The 14,820-nt window shown below is 47.5% G+C and overlaps 2 protein-coding genes across 2 annotated transcripts; both read left to right on the forward strand.

Annotated features, from left to right (window-relative positions):
• Positions 1–2,454: 2,454 nt before the first annotated feature.
• On the forward strand, positions 2,455–4,152 carry ANOM_004409 (cytosine permease; the record flags this gene model as incomplete). Its single annotated transcript, XM_015549666.1, has 3 exons — positions 2,455–2,682; positions 2,773–2,989; positions 3,050–4,152. The coding sequence occupies 3 exons, from the start codon at positions 2,455–2,457 to the stop codon at positions 4,150–4,152; spliced, it is 1,548 nt and encodes a 515-aa protein (XP_015408471.1).
• A 1,300-nt stretch (positions 4,153–5,452) lies between these two features.
• tif35 (translation initiation factor eIF3 core subunit g) lies at positions 5,453–6,810 on the forward strand. The gene is made up of 4 exons (XM_015549667.1): positions 5,453–5,496; positions 5,571–6,195; positions 6,271–6,442; positions 6,566–6,810. Exons 1-4 carry the CDS (start codon positions 5,480–5,482, stop codon positions 6,616–6,618), a joined length of 867 nt encoding a protein of 288 aa, XP_015408449.1. The 5' UTR covers positions 5,453–5,479; the 3' UTR covers positions 6,619–6,810.
• Positions 6,811–14,820: the final 8,010 nt, after the last annotated feature.

Below are 14,820 nucleotides of genomic sequence, written 5' to 3' on the forward strand. Positions count from 1 at the left end.
TCGTTAGCGTTCTCCGTTACAATTTTCTGTTTTGCTTGAGAGTACTACAGCAGCCGGGCTGTACCACGATTCAACTGCAGCTGTAAATAAAACTCTGGTATCTGCGATTTTGTGGGACAGAAAGAAAGGCCATAGATTACCAAAGACTACCTACCAAGCCAGACGGTATTGAACTTGCCTTGAGTACCTTCATACCAAATAAAGCAACCTATCTTCTAGGAGATATCCGGCAAAATAATGATCCCGACCGAGCCCAAGAATTATGCAACCGGCTCGGCAAGCCGGACCCGTGCAAATTTCTCTCTCCACCCAGGCCCGACCATGAAACCGACCGAACATGGAACTGTCCCGTAAATATCAGCAGGACGATGGGGAACAGTGGCAAAAAGCCGCTGACTCATCGGAAGGAAGCAGTCAACTCTTAACAGACCATGTTATACAAATCGTCAAACGGATACTCAAGCCGTACCCGAACACAGTACCTCAGTGATTCAGGTCGTGGCAGATTACTATACATGACAATTCCACAAGCAACGCGCTTTATGCAACCCCTTGAAAATGGAGAGGGAGTTTAGCGGTAAGGACTTAAGCTGAGCTGCCGAGGTGCTGGCTGTGGAACTTCTGTGGCGGGTTTTTTTGCATGCGGGTGGGGATTATGGGTCGGGGTTGATCCACTTAAGGTTCGGATTAGGGCATCTTATGTTTCCTGGTGTCTTCGTGGAGGTTACTGGTGTGTATACAAGTACTGCTTGGAGTGTTTGGGTTGGGTTCAATTATGGGTTGGAGTGTGAGAGAGGGCGAGGAGGATGGTTATGTGAATGCTAAAATTTTGAGTTGTGAACAGTGGCACTGAAACCTCATGCCATATGGGGAGTGGTCTAATATGTGGCCAAAACGCGCGATGTAACATGGTTGCTGCATGTGAGAATCACGATATGATGCCTGAGGATACAGACAGACTCGTTAGTATACTAAGATGCGTTCAATACTTCTGACTGGGTACTCCATTACTTCGATATATAAGATAGGTGAGTACCTGATGTATTTATTTCTTTCATGGGACATAACTAGCCGGTTGAGACAATGGTACACCCAAATGATAGTTTCCAGCCGCGTCCGGGGCATATACATATGAGCAAATCTGAACTTTCAAGGGAAGATATAAGGGTCTAAAACACTGGGTATCCACTCATTATCTTGAACATTTGCTGGCGAAGCCATCTTTGATATTCTCTGACCCAAACACACATGGTTAGAGCTGCAGCTGCGCCAAGGACAATATCATAGCTTGTCTGTTTGTATGCCTTATCGGAGACGGCGATTACCGAGCTGTGAGTTGGAGCTAGAGAGATCGTAAGTTTCCGCTGGCGCGGGGTAAGCAAGAGATCTGGAGAAGGGAGGTGGATGATCCCTGGACATGACGGCCTATGTAGTATAGTATCATCATCATATAGAGTAGGGTGATGCTCTTGCAGGGAAGTGAGGGATCTAGATAACGTAGTCAATCACGTTGATATCAATAATGAGATATTATCTCAGCATCGTGTCTTCGGGACCTATAGTGTCGAGTTGAATGGAGCCTGTGATATTAAAGTACTATAAACAATCTATATTGAATGTTGTCGGGGAAGCCAGGATCCATCCTGTATTGGATAGTCAGCTTGTGTAGGACGGTATCGGTGTTGTCCGACACTGTCATGAAGATATTAAGAGCCGTATTATCAGTGAGCAATGCGAGATAACTGGGATCGATAGCAAAAGCTTGATTCAAAGCCAGTGATATGGGTGGTATCAGTGACCGAGATTATCAGGAACGGTGCCTATCAGCAGCGAAAGTCTTATCAGTCACGTTGCCACTCTTGGTGGGGCCCACATGGCTTGTCAAAATTTGCAGCCAATCAAGGAACTCTCGATGGTGCTTGGCCCTCTGAGAGAATTTCCTATCCGCCAATCAGAATGGTTATTAGAAAGCTTGTCGATCCATGATTCGTTGAAAAGGCCCGTTAGGAGAGGCAACCTTAGGGTTAAGGCACAAGTGGATCCCCGACGGTGTTCTCGAAACGAGTAAAAAAAGGCTTGACCTGGATTTGGGAAGGCACGCGACAAGTGAACCCAGCGGAAGTTACGCGGTCGCGGCAATTCTCGCTGGTTTGAGATCGAGTGGAGATGTGTGGGAAGAATTTGTCCTAGTCCTTCCGACCAGATATTTATTCCGAGCTCCCCCCATCCTCTGACGCAGAGGAAAAAAGAAAGAAAAAGGAAAGATGTGAACCTCAGCTTGAATACTTCCGTTCCCCTTCCACTCCCCTCCAACCCTACTTGGTCGGTCTCAAGAGCTATCTAGCTCTCCGACCCTCCCAGTTCTTAAGTTCCCTCCTTCATTGGTGGGGATCTTCATCAACCAGGAAATCGCCTTTGAAAAAAAGGCCTTATCACACGACCAAATCCAGCACGATGTTCGGAAAGAAAGATCAAGACCTTGAAAAAGGTCCTCAGGTGGCGAAGACAACGTTGGACACCAGCAGCGATGGCGCCGTACCCGGGGAGACGTTTGTATACGGTGATTCACTGTATGCGAAGCTCCAACGACTCGCAGGGAAGATCAACATTGAGCAGCGTGGAATTGAACGGGTACCACCAGAGGAGCAAACGGATACGTCGTACTTCAATATTGGCAGCATGGTGTGTTCATGATTCCGTTGCGTTAATTTTGTCTATGCCAGCTATTATCTGGTATTCCAAGACTGCCTGTCCAACTGACCCAACACGCAGTGGTTGGCGGCCAACATGGTAGTCAGTTCCTTTGCCATTGGTGTCCTCGGAAAATCCCTCTTCGCTCTTGGTTTCGTCGACGCCATCCTGGTGAATCTGTTCTTCAACCTGTTGGGCATCATGACTGTGGGATTCTTTTCGTGCTTTGGCCCTCCTTTCGGCCTACGACAAATGGTACTCTCACGGTTCTGGTTCGGATACTGGGGGACCAAGTTCAGTGAGTATATCTGATTCATGCTACTATGTTCTCGAAAAACAGCCACTAATACTCGTCTAGTTGCCTGCCTCAACGTTTTGGCCTGTATTGGTTGGTCCGCAGCCAATGCAATCGTTGGTGCTCAGCTCCTCCATGCGGTCAACACCGACGTCCCAGGGTTTGCAGGTGTTCTAATTATCGCGTTCTGCACCTTTATTATCACTTTCGCCGGATATAAAGTCGTCCACATGTACGAATACTGGAGTTGGGTGCCTACATTTATCGTCTTCATGATCGTCTTCGGCACATTTGCCCACTCCGGAGACTTTGTGAATATCCCCATGGGCGTCGGAAAATCCGAACTGGGCAGCTGTCTCTCCTTCGGCTCAACTGTGTACGGATTCGCTACTGGTTGGACCAGTTACGCGGCTGATTATACGGTGTACCAACCCAGGGACCGCAGCCGCCGCAAGATCTTCTTCTCAGCGTGGGCTGGTCTGATCGTTCCTCTGATATTTACACAATTCCTTGGAATCGCCGTTATGACCGCCACCAGTCTCAACGATGGTGACAATAAGTACCAAGCCGGCTACACAGCTTCCGGAAATGGAGGTTTGCTCGCTGCTGTTCTCGAGCCTCTTGGGGGATTCGGCAAGTTCTGTCTCGTGATCCTTGCCCTTTCCATTGTCGCCAACAACTGCCCCAACATCTACTCCGTCTCCCTTACCCTCCAAGTTCTGAGTCGCTATACCCAAAGAATTCCTCGTTTCATCTGGGTTTTCCTGGGTTCCTGCGCCTCAGTGGCCATTGCCATTCCAGGATATTCCCATTTCGAGACTATCCTAGAGAACTTCATGAACATCATTGCTTATTGGCTCGCCATTTACTCCGGAATCTCGCTCACTGACCACTTCGTTTTCAAACGTGGCTTCGGTGGATACCGCATTGAGATATATGACAAACCCAACAAGCTTCCCCCAGGCATTGCGGCTGCGGTTGCTTTCGGCTTTGGTATCGCCGGCATGGTCACTGGAATGAGCCAGTCGTGGTGGATCGGACCGATTGCGAAACATGCGGGTGCACTACCCAGTGGTGGTGACGTCGGGTTCGAGTTGGCGTTTGCTTTTTCGTCGGTGTCCTATATCTTCTTGAGAACGGCTGAGTTGAAGGTGTTTGGTCGGTAATTGTTCGGTTTATTTTCTTACGTTTGGGGTATGGGTCTGTGAATACGTTCTATTTTGATGTCTACTACGTCGTTCTTGACGGCATCGACCGTTCTCTTTTGAGATGTTCGGTTGAATTTTGATACTGCGAGTCATGTATATATGTGTTTGTAATTTAGATGTGAATATACCGTGTGTATATCTTTCAAGCACGAACGTAAAAAATGAGTACCCCGGTATACAGCTCCAGATATCTTGCTTCACAAGCAATGTAGCATTGTTGGTGGACTTGTTGACGCCTCAGGGTCAGACCTAACGTGTTGGCCCTAGAAAGCGTCGATATCCCGAATCTACCTATCAGACATCAAATCCTGAGGATCAAACCCAAGTCTACATTACTAAAGAGATTCTATATTCATGTCCATGAATCCAAGTACAATTTGTATACACCTACATGGAGCGGTATTATTGAAGATTATATTGAAAACTTCAGAAGGCCGCTAAGATCTACTCTAAGAGAATTCGTAGCACAACAATGATATTCCATTTGCTAGTGGTATTGCAGTCCATTTGCCAGTTTGTTGAGATGTAAACGAAAACATGAACAGTCGTTGGCAGGAAGTCTTCTGGCAATATCCTTTCCCTTCATCTCTTCATGTAGTCCAGTTTGGACCATCTCAGTTGAGATGAGCGCTGTACGCGAGATCAACACCAAGGCAACTAGTATCAGCTGTCAGTTTCACTTTCACCTTCCACTTCCAAAGCATAACTATAGACCTGAACAACCACTATTGCCTTCTGGGCCTCGAAACAAGGTTGTCCGCATAATCAGGAGAGGATGCCAATAGGCAGATGATCCGGTATATTTTGCAGTTCTCTCCATTAGCATACCAAGAGTGTGGAGGTTGATTACCTCTGATCGATTTAAGTCAGTATGCAACCTCAGGGATATAATGAATTGAGTAGCTAATGAATGTCTATATTGGAAGACTAGAAAGTGTCATGTTACTATGTACTACTCCGTAGTAGTCGTTTTATATACCGGCCAGTACGGCGTACTTCCTTGTTATATCCATATAGCTTAAATACGAGTTAGTATATAGCCAGTAATATATCACATGTGTAACAAAACTATAAAATCAAATTGGTTCATGTCTTTGCAAGACTTGATACACAGAGTAGGGTTACGAAGGGATGGTCCAGACGGCATCACGTGAGCCCAAGTCCCCCCGGGCACAAGCCACCCACTGCGCCACAGGTCTTTGCCGCGCCGAACAAATCCACAACGGATCTTTCGTTGAAATCCTAAGAAATTCAGCAACATTTGCAGATCACCACATAAAGCACAATGTCCAAACTAGCAAAGTAAGTGCGACCGGACCCCATAAACCCGCGTCGGCGGAAGTCCCCTGACATGAAAATTTTGCAACTTTCTGCAGCCGCGCCGACTGGGCCGACGACGAGGAGTTCGATGACCCCTCCGCGCTCCCCGCGCAACAAGTCACAACGAACAAAGATGGCACCAAGACCGTTGTGTCGTACCGCTTCAACGACGAGGGCAAGAAGGTGAAGGTCACCCGCCGGATCAAGACCACCGTCGTGCGGGAACATGTCAACCCCCAGGTTGCGGAGCGGAGGTCCTGGGCCAAGTTCGGTCTCGAGAAGGGCCACGCTCCCGGACCCTCGTTCGATACTACCTCCGTCGGTGAGAACATCGTTTTCAGACCCAGCATCAACTGGAAGGCACAGGCCGCGGAGGCGGAGAAGAACGGCGGCGAGAAGGGCAGCATGAAGGATCAGCTCAAGGACAAGAAGGTCAAGTGTCGTATTTGCAGCGGAGAGCACTTTACTGCCCGTTGTCCATTCAAGGATACCATGGCGCCCGTCGACGAGCCTACCGGTGGCGCTGGTGGCGCTGGTGAAGCCGATGAAGCAGCCGGTGCTGTTGGCACCGGATCTGGCAGCTACGTGCCTCCTCATCTCCGGAAAGGTGCTGCTGGCGGCGGCGAGAGGATGGGTGGCAAGTTCGAGAAGGACGATCTGGCGACTCTGAGAGTTACAAACGTGAGTTTTCTTACCCTACACTTTTTTTTCCTTTTCCTCTATCTATGTCATGTCGATCCTAACCACGAGCAACAGGTATCCGAGCTGGCGGAAGAAGGAGAACTCCGCGATCTGTTCGAGCGCTTCGGCCGCGTCACCAGAGTCTTCCTCGCCAGAGACAGAGAGACCCAACGAGCCAAGGGCTTCGCTTTCATCAGTTTCGCAGATCGCAGCGACGCTGCACGCGCCTGCGAGAAGATGGATGGCTGTACGTTCCTCCCCCATTTCTCCCAGTATCAAAGAAAATACACCAAAAGAAGAAAAAAACCACCAAGGAAAAAGAGAGAGAGAGAGAGAGAGAGAGAGAGAAGCAAGCTAACAACCCTCCTAGTCGGTTACCGCCATCTTATCCTCCGCGTCGAGTTCGCGAAGAGAACCACATAAACCACCCACTCCGCATACCATTTCTTCTTCTCGTTCCGGTTTACGACACTTTTGGATCTTTTCGTCAGGCGGGCTTCCTTCCTTCACGGCTGAGGAATCTTTTCTTTGTAATGTATGAACTGATCGATAATGATGATTACTGAAAGGCATCCAAACCGTGTCATTTACATTTGCTGCTTGTCGATTTCTACACAAAGAAAAGTTACGGTTCTAGAGGGGGGAAATTTCCATTTTACCTTGTGTCCCTCCCTCTTCTCTTTCCTCTTCCCTTAAAACTCCTCCCAATCTCAAATATGGATAGCAAATGATAGACCAAAAGAAAAAAGTTGGCAGAACCACGCTAGACACCAAAAGAGCAAAAGCACAAGTAGTATCCCAAGTTGAACCCACCCCCCAATACTCAAACCCAACCTCAACCCCCTTTAGAAACGGCATCCGGTCGTCGACAATAACAAATACCCACAACAACAACGAACAACAACCTAGAAAACAAAAAGAACCCCTTCCCTCCCAAAAAGGAAAAAGGAAACCAAACTCTAATCCCAAGGCCTCCCCCCGAACCATGGACGATCAATTCTTACGACGCACCCCCCCGGAACCCATGTCTTGAAGAACATTAAGCCTACCTGTGTGACAGCGGGTGGGCCGTAGCCTGGACCGAGGATGGGTGAATATGAGGCAGACATGTGTGTTATCTGTCTGCCTCTCTCTCTCTCTCTCTCTTTTTCTCTTTCTGTGTTTGTGTGTGTTCGTGTTTATGTTTAATAATAGACGTGGGCAACCCCAAGGCGGTTTGTGTGAGATGAGGAGGAGGCTTAGATCCCGGGATCGAGGAGGAAATGGAGATTTGTCTGACTCTGATGATGCTTACGAGGCTGGGTACTTTTGTTGAAACGGGTTTAGGGGATGTGGTTTCAGGTCTGCGTACTTTTGTAAGAGGTAGGGAAGGTCGAAGGTACTTAGGACTCGAGTGAAATTGGGAGATGGGGACGCTCGGGTGCGACGTAGGCAAGTAGAATTCCAGGAGGGGTTTGATTTGGATTTGGATTTGAGTGTTTTAGTGTAATTTTTTGGTTTTTTCTTTCTTTTTCTAGAAGTCGAATGTCCGTTGTACGTATATACTGTCACTTATTTTTATTTTATTTTATTTTTTTCCCCTTTCTTTCTCGGATGGGAACGCCTGCCAGCTACGAGACATGCACAGCACAGCACACGCAACGGTACATACGCGGGAGAGAAGCCATCGGGGCTAATTCCTAAACCCTCACCGCAGTGCCGTGTGGACCTGGACTTACATGTGCGAATATATCTACAGACAATGGGCTGGGGATTTCCAGGATACCACGCTCTGTGGCGATGTTTGGACCGGTTTCGTCGACCGAACGATGAAATGGCGGTATAGCGTAGCATCACCCGTATGAGCTGAGTGTAACGCAGGGTCAGGACCGCCAGGAATCCGATCAGCTTCGTATCTCTCATCCAATGGATGGGATGCTCGGTGATACTGGGAAGGAACGTGAAAGAGCCCGGGTCCAGTAAGTCCGGTTACATCGCAGCCGGACCTGGGATTTATCGGGCTCGTCGTCGTCACCAGTTTCGTGGATGGGATTCTCAGAACGGGCGAATCGTCGATATTCCAAATCACGGCCACAGCCTGTTGGCTCGTGAGCAGATTTTCACGTCCGTCTGTGTCACTCAAGCGCCCCCTTTGGACTGGCAGCTGTCATGGACGAGTAGGAAGCTCTGAGTTTGGGCGGAAGTCAGCATGGCGGGCCGTCGAATAGGTTGCCATCGTCCGAGGTTCAAATTAATGCCGCTAACGTAAATAAGGTATAAACGGTTGTGTCTTTGTTGTACTGGCTGGGTCAAGTTTGACTAGCTCAACAATAGTCTTCCTGCGCTGACTCTTCATCTTCATTGGTTTCAGGATCTTTCTGGTCCATGGAGCAATTCGTTAGGGATCTTCTTTAGCGCAACGAGGACGAGTTAGCGTGGTCGACGTGATCTGGGACAATACGAAAGGCGTGCCAGTCGTGGGTCCAGTAAAGGCAGAGCGCAGGACAACTGACCTCTTAAGTTATGGGAGAATTTTCCAGTGTCCGGATGAGAACCCACGTTGTAACCTACAGTATACGGCCATGGTTCCTATGAGGAGCCGCCAGATACCTCAAATGAAGCTTTTTGAATGAAATTGTTGCGTGTCAGCAGGTAATATCTGGCGAGAATTGGCACCTGTTGGAGTCACACAGACAGGACCGGATTCGGCAAGGGTCAAAGAGTGGGAACGGGAAAAGTTTCTTTTCTAACAAACAGACCCAGATGTATGGATACGGTCGATGTTGAAGCCAGCCACGGGACATTCTGAAATATCAGGCCGTCACGCGGCAGCTGCGTTAGGAAAAAGCACATGGACAAGCACTCCCTTATCCATGTGAGCGGCTGGTGCAGTAGATGCTGTGCAAAAGATCCGGGGCGAGAGGCGGAACTGCTTCTAACCTGGCCGTCTGGCCTTACGGTCAGTGACGGACGCATGATTCGGAGCATAAGTCTCCACTAAAGGTTCATGGGTCTCGGGCGTAGGGTTGCAATGGCAGTAGACTACAATTCCAAATCAACACTTAAAGCCCACGTCGATCGTGGTCATCGCCAAAGCCTCCGTCAATATGGCCAAGAATTCTAGTATATCCCCGCTCATCGGTTACCCTGGCATCCCGTTGGGGCGGACAGTGGAGACAACAAGCCAGTTGAGGGTCCAGACAGGACATATCTGGCTCGAGAGAGCGTGATGGGCTGACCAGTTTGGTATCCAGCCAAGACGCGTCGAAGTCAAGGTTGAGGACCAAAGAAAGCGTGATGAAGATCGCAATCACGGTAGAAAGTTCAAGCTCCAGAATCTCCGTCTGTCAATGGGTTTCTTCTCAAGCGTGGAGACTGCAGGGAATCCCGGAAATAATGCCCGACTGGTCTGGACTCGCGGTTCCTTTATCTGGACGCTGACTCGTGGGAAGGACAAGATTTGTTGCCTTCTCGCAATGGAGCCAGAGTTTCCATCGGCCAGCTGCAGGTCAGTGAGTAGTATCTCACTCTCCGCCCAGGGCTGGTCAAGGTAAATTGAAAACCAAAACCAAAAAATAATAACACATAAATAAATAAAAAATGCGGTTGTACAGGCACATTTCAAGAAAAGGTACCGGTCTAGTACCGGCCACTAAGCTGGATGTGGCAAGAGCATGGGTGAGAACGTTGTATCCACTCGTGGGGCTTTCTAACTGGATTGGATGGCTGAAGTGAGTTGTAGTATGGTCGGTAGGAGTAGACCCGAAGCTAAGGCTGGCAACGTATTGCAACTTTTCCCACATGAGTAGGAGTCTAATGGAGGGTCAAAGTTTGGCCTAGAACGATCAAAACCTTAACTGACCATGGAGATGAAGCCGATTGCCCCCTCGTCCAAGCGACAACAAACGCGCATTCAAGAAATAGAGACAGCGAAAGAGGCGGGCGAACATGATCATCGTAATAGTAATAATAATAAGAAGAATAATAATAATATTACTACTACTACTACTAAAACATAATAGTCAAAAATCGTCACAAAAAGAAGTGACCCTTGATGGTAGAGATTTAGTCAGTCAATAAGAGAGCTGAGGGGAGTTAATGATTAACCTTCTTTTACAATCAAGAACGGATTTACAATCCCTGTCATCTCATCAAACCAACAACAAATGAAGGACTTTTTCGAGGATGGGTTACATAAGACGAGGATAGTCGGTTGGATCCAGGAACATGGGTCAATCTAGTCCCATCAAAACAAAAATAGAAAGACGATTAATTCACCCCCAGAGCGTTGCCTGTAAATGGAAAATATTATATAATGGAAGGACTTAAGAAGGGAAAAAGCAAGTTAAGAAGGGAGGGAGGTGTGGATAAGTTAGTCAATCATTCCTTTCATTGTTCAAGATTCCGTTAGTACGTAGTTGGGTGAAAGAAGGCTAAAACATTTTAGTTTCGGATGGGAGGGAGTTGGGGGAATGGAAGTACACAGTAGGTATCATGCACTATCCGCCTTTGGGTTAAGCGTGGTGCACGTGCCAGACAAGTCCCATGGGGTGTAGCCTTTCCAAGGTTAGCGCTACAGCGGTTCCTTTGTGTTGGGATCAACTACTTACCACGACAACTCCTCTATCCAAGAGGTAATCTACCAGTACTAGGTAGGGGAACTGCATGGATGACTGAGACACATACAAGGGAAGTGGGAACATCAACCAAAAATCATGACAAAAATAAAGAACTAAATACCAAAGAAAACGGAATTTCAAAAGAATCACTTCAAATGCAATCATCTCCATGTGGACTGGCTATGTTTCTCCTTCTAACCACATTCTCTCAGATTAGTCAATCTACACGCGCTTACATCTTTTCCTATCCTATGATTTCATTTCATATGCATCACTATGCATTTGTTTTTTATTTTTATTTTTCTTTTTATCATGTTGTATTCTTTTTTCCTCTTCTTTTCTTTTTTTTTCTCTCCTCGCCAGAGGCCCTAATTGGCTATCGGTTGCCTGAGATGCAACCTCTCCACCCCGCCACCATCTCCGAGACCCCTGTACGAGGTTACTCTAGGATTCGCGCCGCATCCCGCGTACACATAACATCCTGCACAACATTAACCCCCTCCATTAGGCAGTCTCCATTCGCCAAGTTCAAGTTTTTTGGTCCCCAGTCCTGGATGGATCTAAGCAGGGACCTTCGGCCAATGGTCCTGCCTGGCCTCCTTTCTCAGCGCCATGCATATCGCATTTGGACCAACTAGCTTCCTGCACGGCTGATGATCGGATCCGCCACAATACGATCTCCAAACGAGATAAGAAGAAATCGTGAAAGAAAAAAGAAACGCGTGAAAGGAAAAGAAAAAGAAAAAGAACCCGAGAAGAACTCACAATCATGGTAATAATTGACAGGATGACGCTAATCTGAGATTCAAATGGGACTTCTTTGTGTTGGTCTCACTCTCCCCCGGTTTGTGGGGCCCGAAGTTCTTGAATTCTGGAAACTATGCTGTGTACGGGAAACGCGTCTCTCCACTGATCGAGCTACTCTTACTAATTCGGACTCCTCCAATAGATGTCTCATTGCCTCTCATGGCACAGGTGCTCAAGTGGACATTGTGGGGGGAGGGGCAATAGAACAAGAGAGAGAGAGAGAGAGAGAGAGAGGGTTATCAACCCCGATGCGTGGCTCGATCCATTAACTCCAATGCTTACCGAATATAGCATCCTGGTTGGCGACATCTGGTTTTACGGATGGACTTTCCTAGATGTGCATACTATGGAACCTACCGACCAACCGGTAAGTAGGTATTCTACTATATATGTACCCATACAGCCTGCATGATTCAGTCGGCTCTCCGGCGCCGGTGTCGGTGAGCGACCGACTCCATGTCCATAAGGGAAGGGTGTGTTTGAAAAGGTAAAAAAGAATTAAAAAAATCTAAAAAGAAAAGAACAGAAAAGAAAAAGATATTTTTATTTTCCCAACTGTTGGTTGGAAACCGTCGATCGCCTGATCTCTCTCATTCATGCAGGAGTTGGTGCTCGTGCCTCGAGCACCCGAAAGTTCTTTGGAACGGCCCCAAAGAGGCGTCACGTCTAGAACATGGATCCTCTTAATGGGTCCACCGGCCCCCTGCCTCCCTTATACCAGCATTTTACTGACCCATTCTACGAGTACCTCTGTCATGGTTGGTTGGTAAGGCCCATTGCCATGGCTGTCTGCGGCTGCCTAAGCTCAGTAGTGTCCACTGTCGACAGCCTCTGTCATGCGACTGGGGTCTGCACGGGAGTTCCGGGGCTATGATCGTCGCTACTAATCCTTTCTAGCGCCATCTTAATTTGCTTTGCTGCACTCTGCCGTTGACCGGGTGTTCACGCTAGAACAGCTGACTTTACCGGCAGTGGTCTGGTTAGAAGCAGTTCGGCCGGCCGACTAGCGTCCAGCTGAATCATACCAACGCTGGAGTTCATTTTTCCCCCTCGGAACTACTCAAAGTTTGTGCAGCTCTGATAGTGTCTGGAGTTGGATACTGAGGGGTTGTAACATCGAAATTGGCCAATGCTGTGCTTCTCCAACACTCTGACAGGGTCCAGTGCCCTTTCGCGCTATTTCGGCTGATGCAACAATATTCTCCACGACGGCTCTCATGCTTCATTTTCTTCCAGGGAAGCTAGCAGAAGGTCAAAAGGATAATGAAGGGGAAGAAAAGGCCCCCAAATGATCCTGATTTCATTTACACTTGGACCCCTTTCTGCTGTCACCCATTGTAGTGTTATTGTTATGTGACTTTTAATTTACCTTTGTTTCTATTTTTCTTACTTGAAATATCTGTTGTATAAATGCAGATGCAACAAAATATCTCTCGTTTTACGGTTTTGGTTAGTTCTGGTTTGTGGTTATTACGTCTGTCGCCTTTTTTTTTTTTTGTTTTTATTTGGGCCCCGACATGGTCCCAAATTGCACAACAAACTCGTGGCAAGAGTGGTATTCGTCTTCAAGCTTAATCTGGTAACTAGGAGCTATCAGGGCTTGTGCACAACCGTTCTGCAGACAATTCCGCCGCATACCTACAAGGGTCATACACTGGACGTAAAGGAGGTCAGGCTAGAACCGGAGAAAGCAGGCGTGAGTGTGGGTAAAGGGAAAGGAAGGGGAAAAAATAAATGAAATCAAATAAAAAAGGGAGAAAAAGAAAAAGAAAAAAGAAAAGGGCCAACTTGACTTGAGCGAAGCGTTCCATTCGGTATTTGCGAACGAATATCAATCCGACAGATCCCTCGATTTTCGGCCCAAGATTTCCTCATTCCCAGTCGTCGTTCAGTGTTCCCTGTGATAGAAGTTGGAACTACTAGAACCAACATTAAAACCCTTCCATCCAGCCTCCGGGTCGTTTGTCTAGGTGAGGGAAACAAAGACTGACGATTATCAGTTTGATAGTCGATCGTTTGTGGGCAATCACTTTACATATAGCCGTGCAGCCTGGAGTCATATTCTGCAGCAATAAATGCAAGACACTACACCGTTGACTGAATACCGCAACATTTATTCGATTCAGGTATGCTTCTTTCTTTAGCATTTGTCGTGCCCAACATCTTCTCTGCCTGTTCTCCACAGCGTCCATTCCAATTATTTTTCCCACCCAGTTCCCTCCACAAGGGGAAATAAAAGTTCACCCAAAACAGAATAAAACATGTGGCCAGGTTCTTCAGATCTCATTGTGTAGATCCGATATTTCCCCCGTGTGTGGACATGTCTGATTTTCCCTCCCCTTTGTTTTCAAAACGTTCCTATACCTACTTGATTACAGGGCTGTATAATACACTGGTGTACAGCACAGTGTCTGTATTGTTCTCATCGCATGTCTCCTTCGCAGCCTTCAGAGTGCAAATGGTCGCGTCTGTCTCGATTTGTGGGCAGTGAAAATGCAATGATGCCCTGAAGCCGAGTCTCGCGGATGGAACGTGCCATGTTTTCTTTTTCGTCCTCTTTTCCTCTTTGGTTTGGCCTGCTTCTAAACTAGCCTTCAAAAACCCCCGATCACTATTGCTTTTGACGTCCAAGTTCTCTACAAATTCCTGGATCCAACATTTGCATCCATTCGGGGCTTGCGATTGCCAGCCAACTTCTTTGTTTGACAGGACCTTCCTACCTACTGTGTCTCTCCTGAAAAGTCCATACCCTCCAACGTCCCACTAGCTTGCCTCGAGCATCCGGCTCAAAGACGTTGACAATGTTTTAAAAGCCAAGCCACCGTGCTAACAAGCTTGAAGGAGAAATTATCGCCGAATAGGAGCGGCGACCACTGTCCTTTTTTTGTTCTTTTCGTTGTTTGGTTTTCTTTTCTTTTTCTTTTTTTTCTCTTCGAGCCGCAGGGTTCTAAATCCAATGAGCAGATCGTTCTGCCATATTCCCTGACAACGTTTTCACTCTATTATACCCCTGTTCAGCGCCATCAGAAGCCTAGTGCTCCTTGGGCGTTACTCTAGCGCTCGCTCAACTTGGGCTGGTCTTAAGGAACCTTCAAGTTGTCCTAAGATCCCAACCCCATCTTCAGTGAGATTATTTTCGGTGGGCTTGCCAATGAATCACTGTAAGTATTCCTGCTACGTATGATTATACCTCGGTTTATTTTATTGGGAATTTGTTATT

This window comes from Aspergillus nomiae (assembly GCF_001204775.2).
Source record: "Aspergillus nomiae NRRL 13137 chromosome Unknown contig00078, whole genome shotgun sequence".
NCBI classification, from domain to species: domain Eukaryota; kingdom Fungi; phylum Ascomycota; class Eurotiomycetes; order Eurotiales; family Aspergillaceae; genus Aspergillus; species Aspergillus nomiae.

Excerpts from the sequence above, each read along its gene's own strand:
- tif35 (XM_015549667.1), top strand. Across the intron at positions 6,196-6,270 it reads CGACTCTGAGAGTTACAAAC|GTATCCGAGCTGGCGGAAGA; the intron begins GTGAGTTTTCTT and ends CACGAGCAACAG. Across the intron at positions 6,443-6,565 it reads CTGCGAGAAGATGGATGGCT|TCGGTTACCGCCATCTTATC; the intron begins GTACGTTCCTCC and ends CAACCCTCCTAG.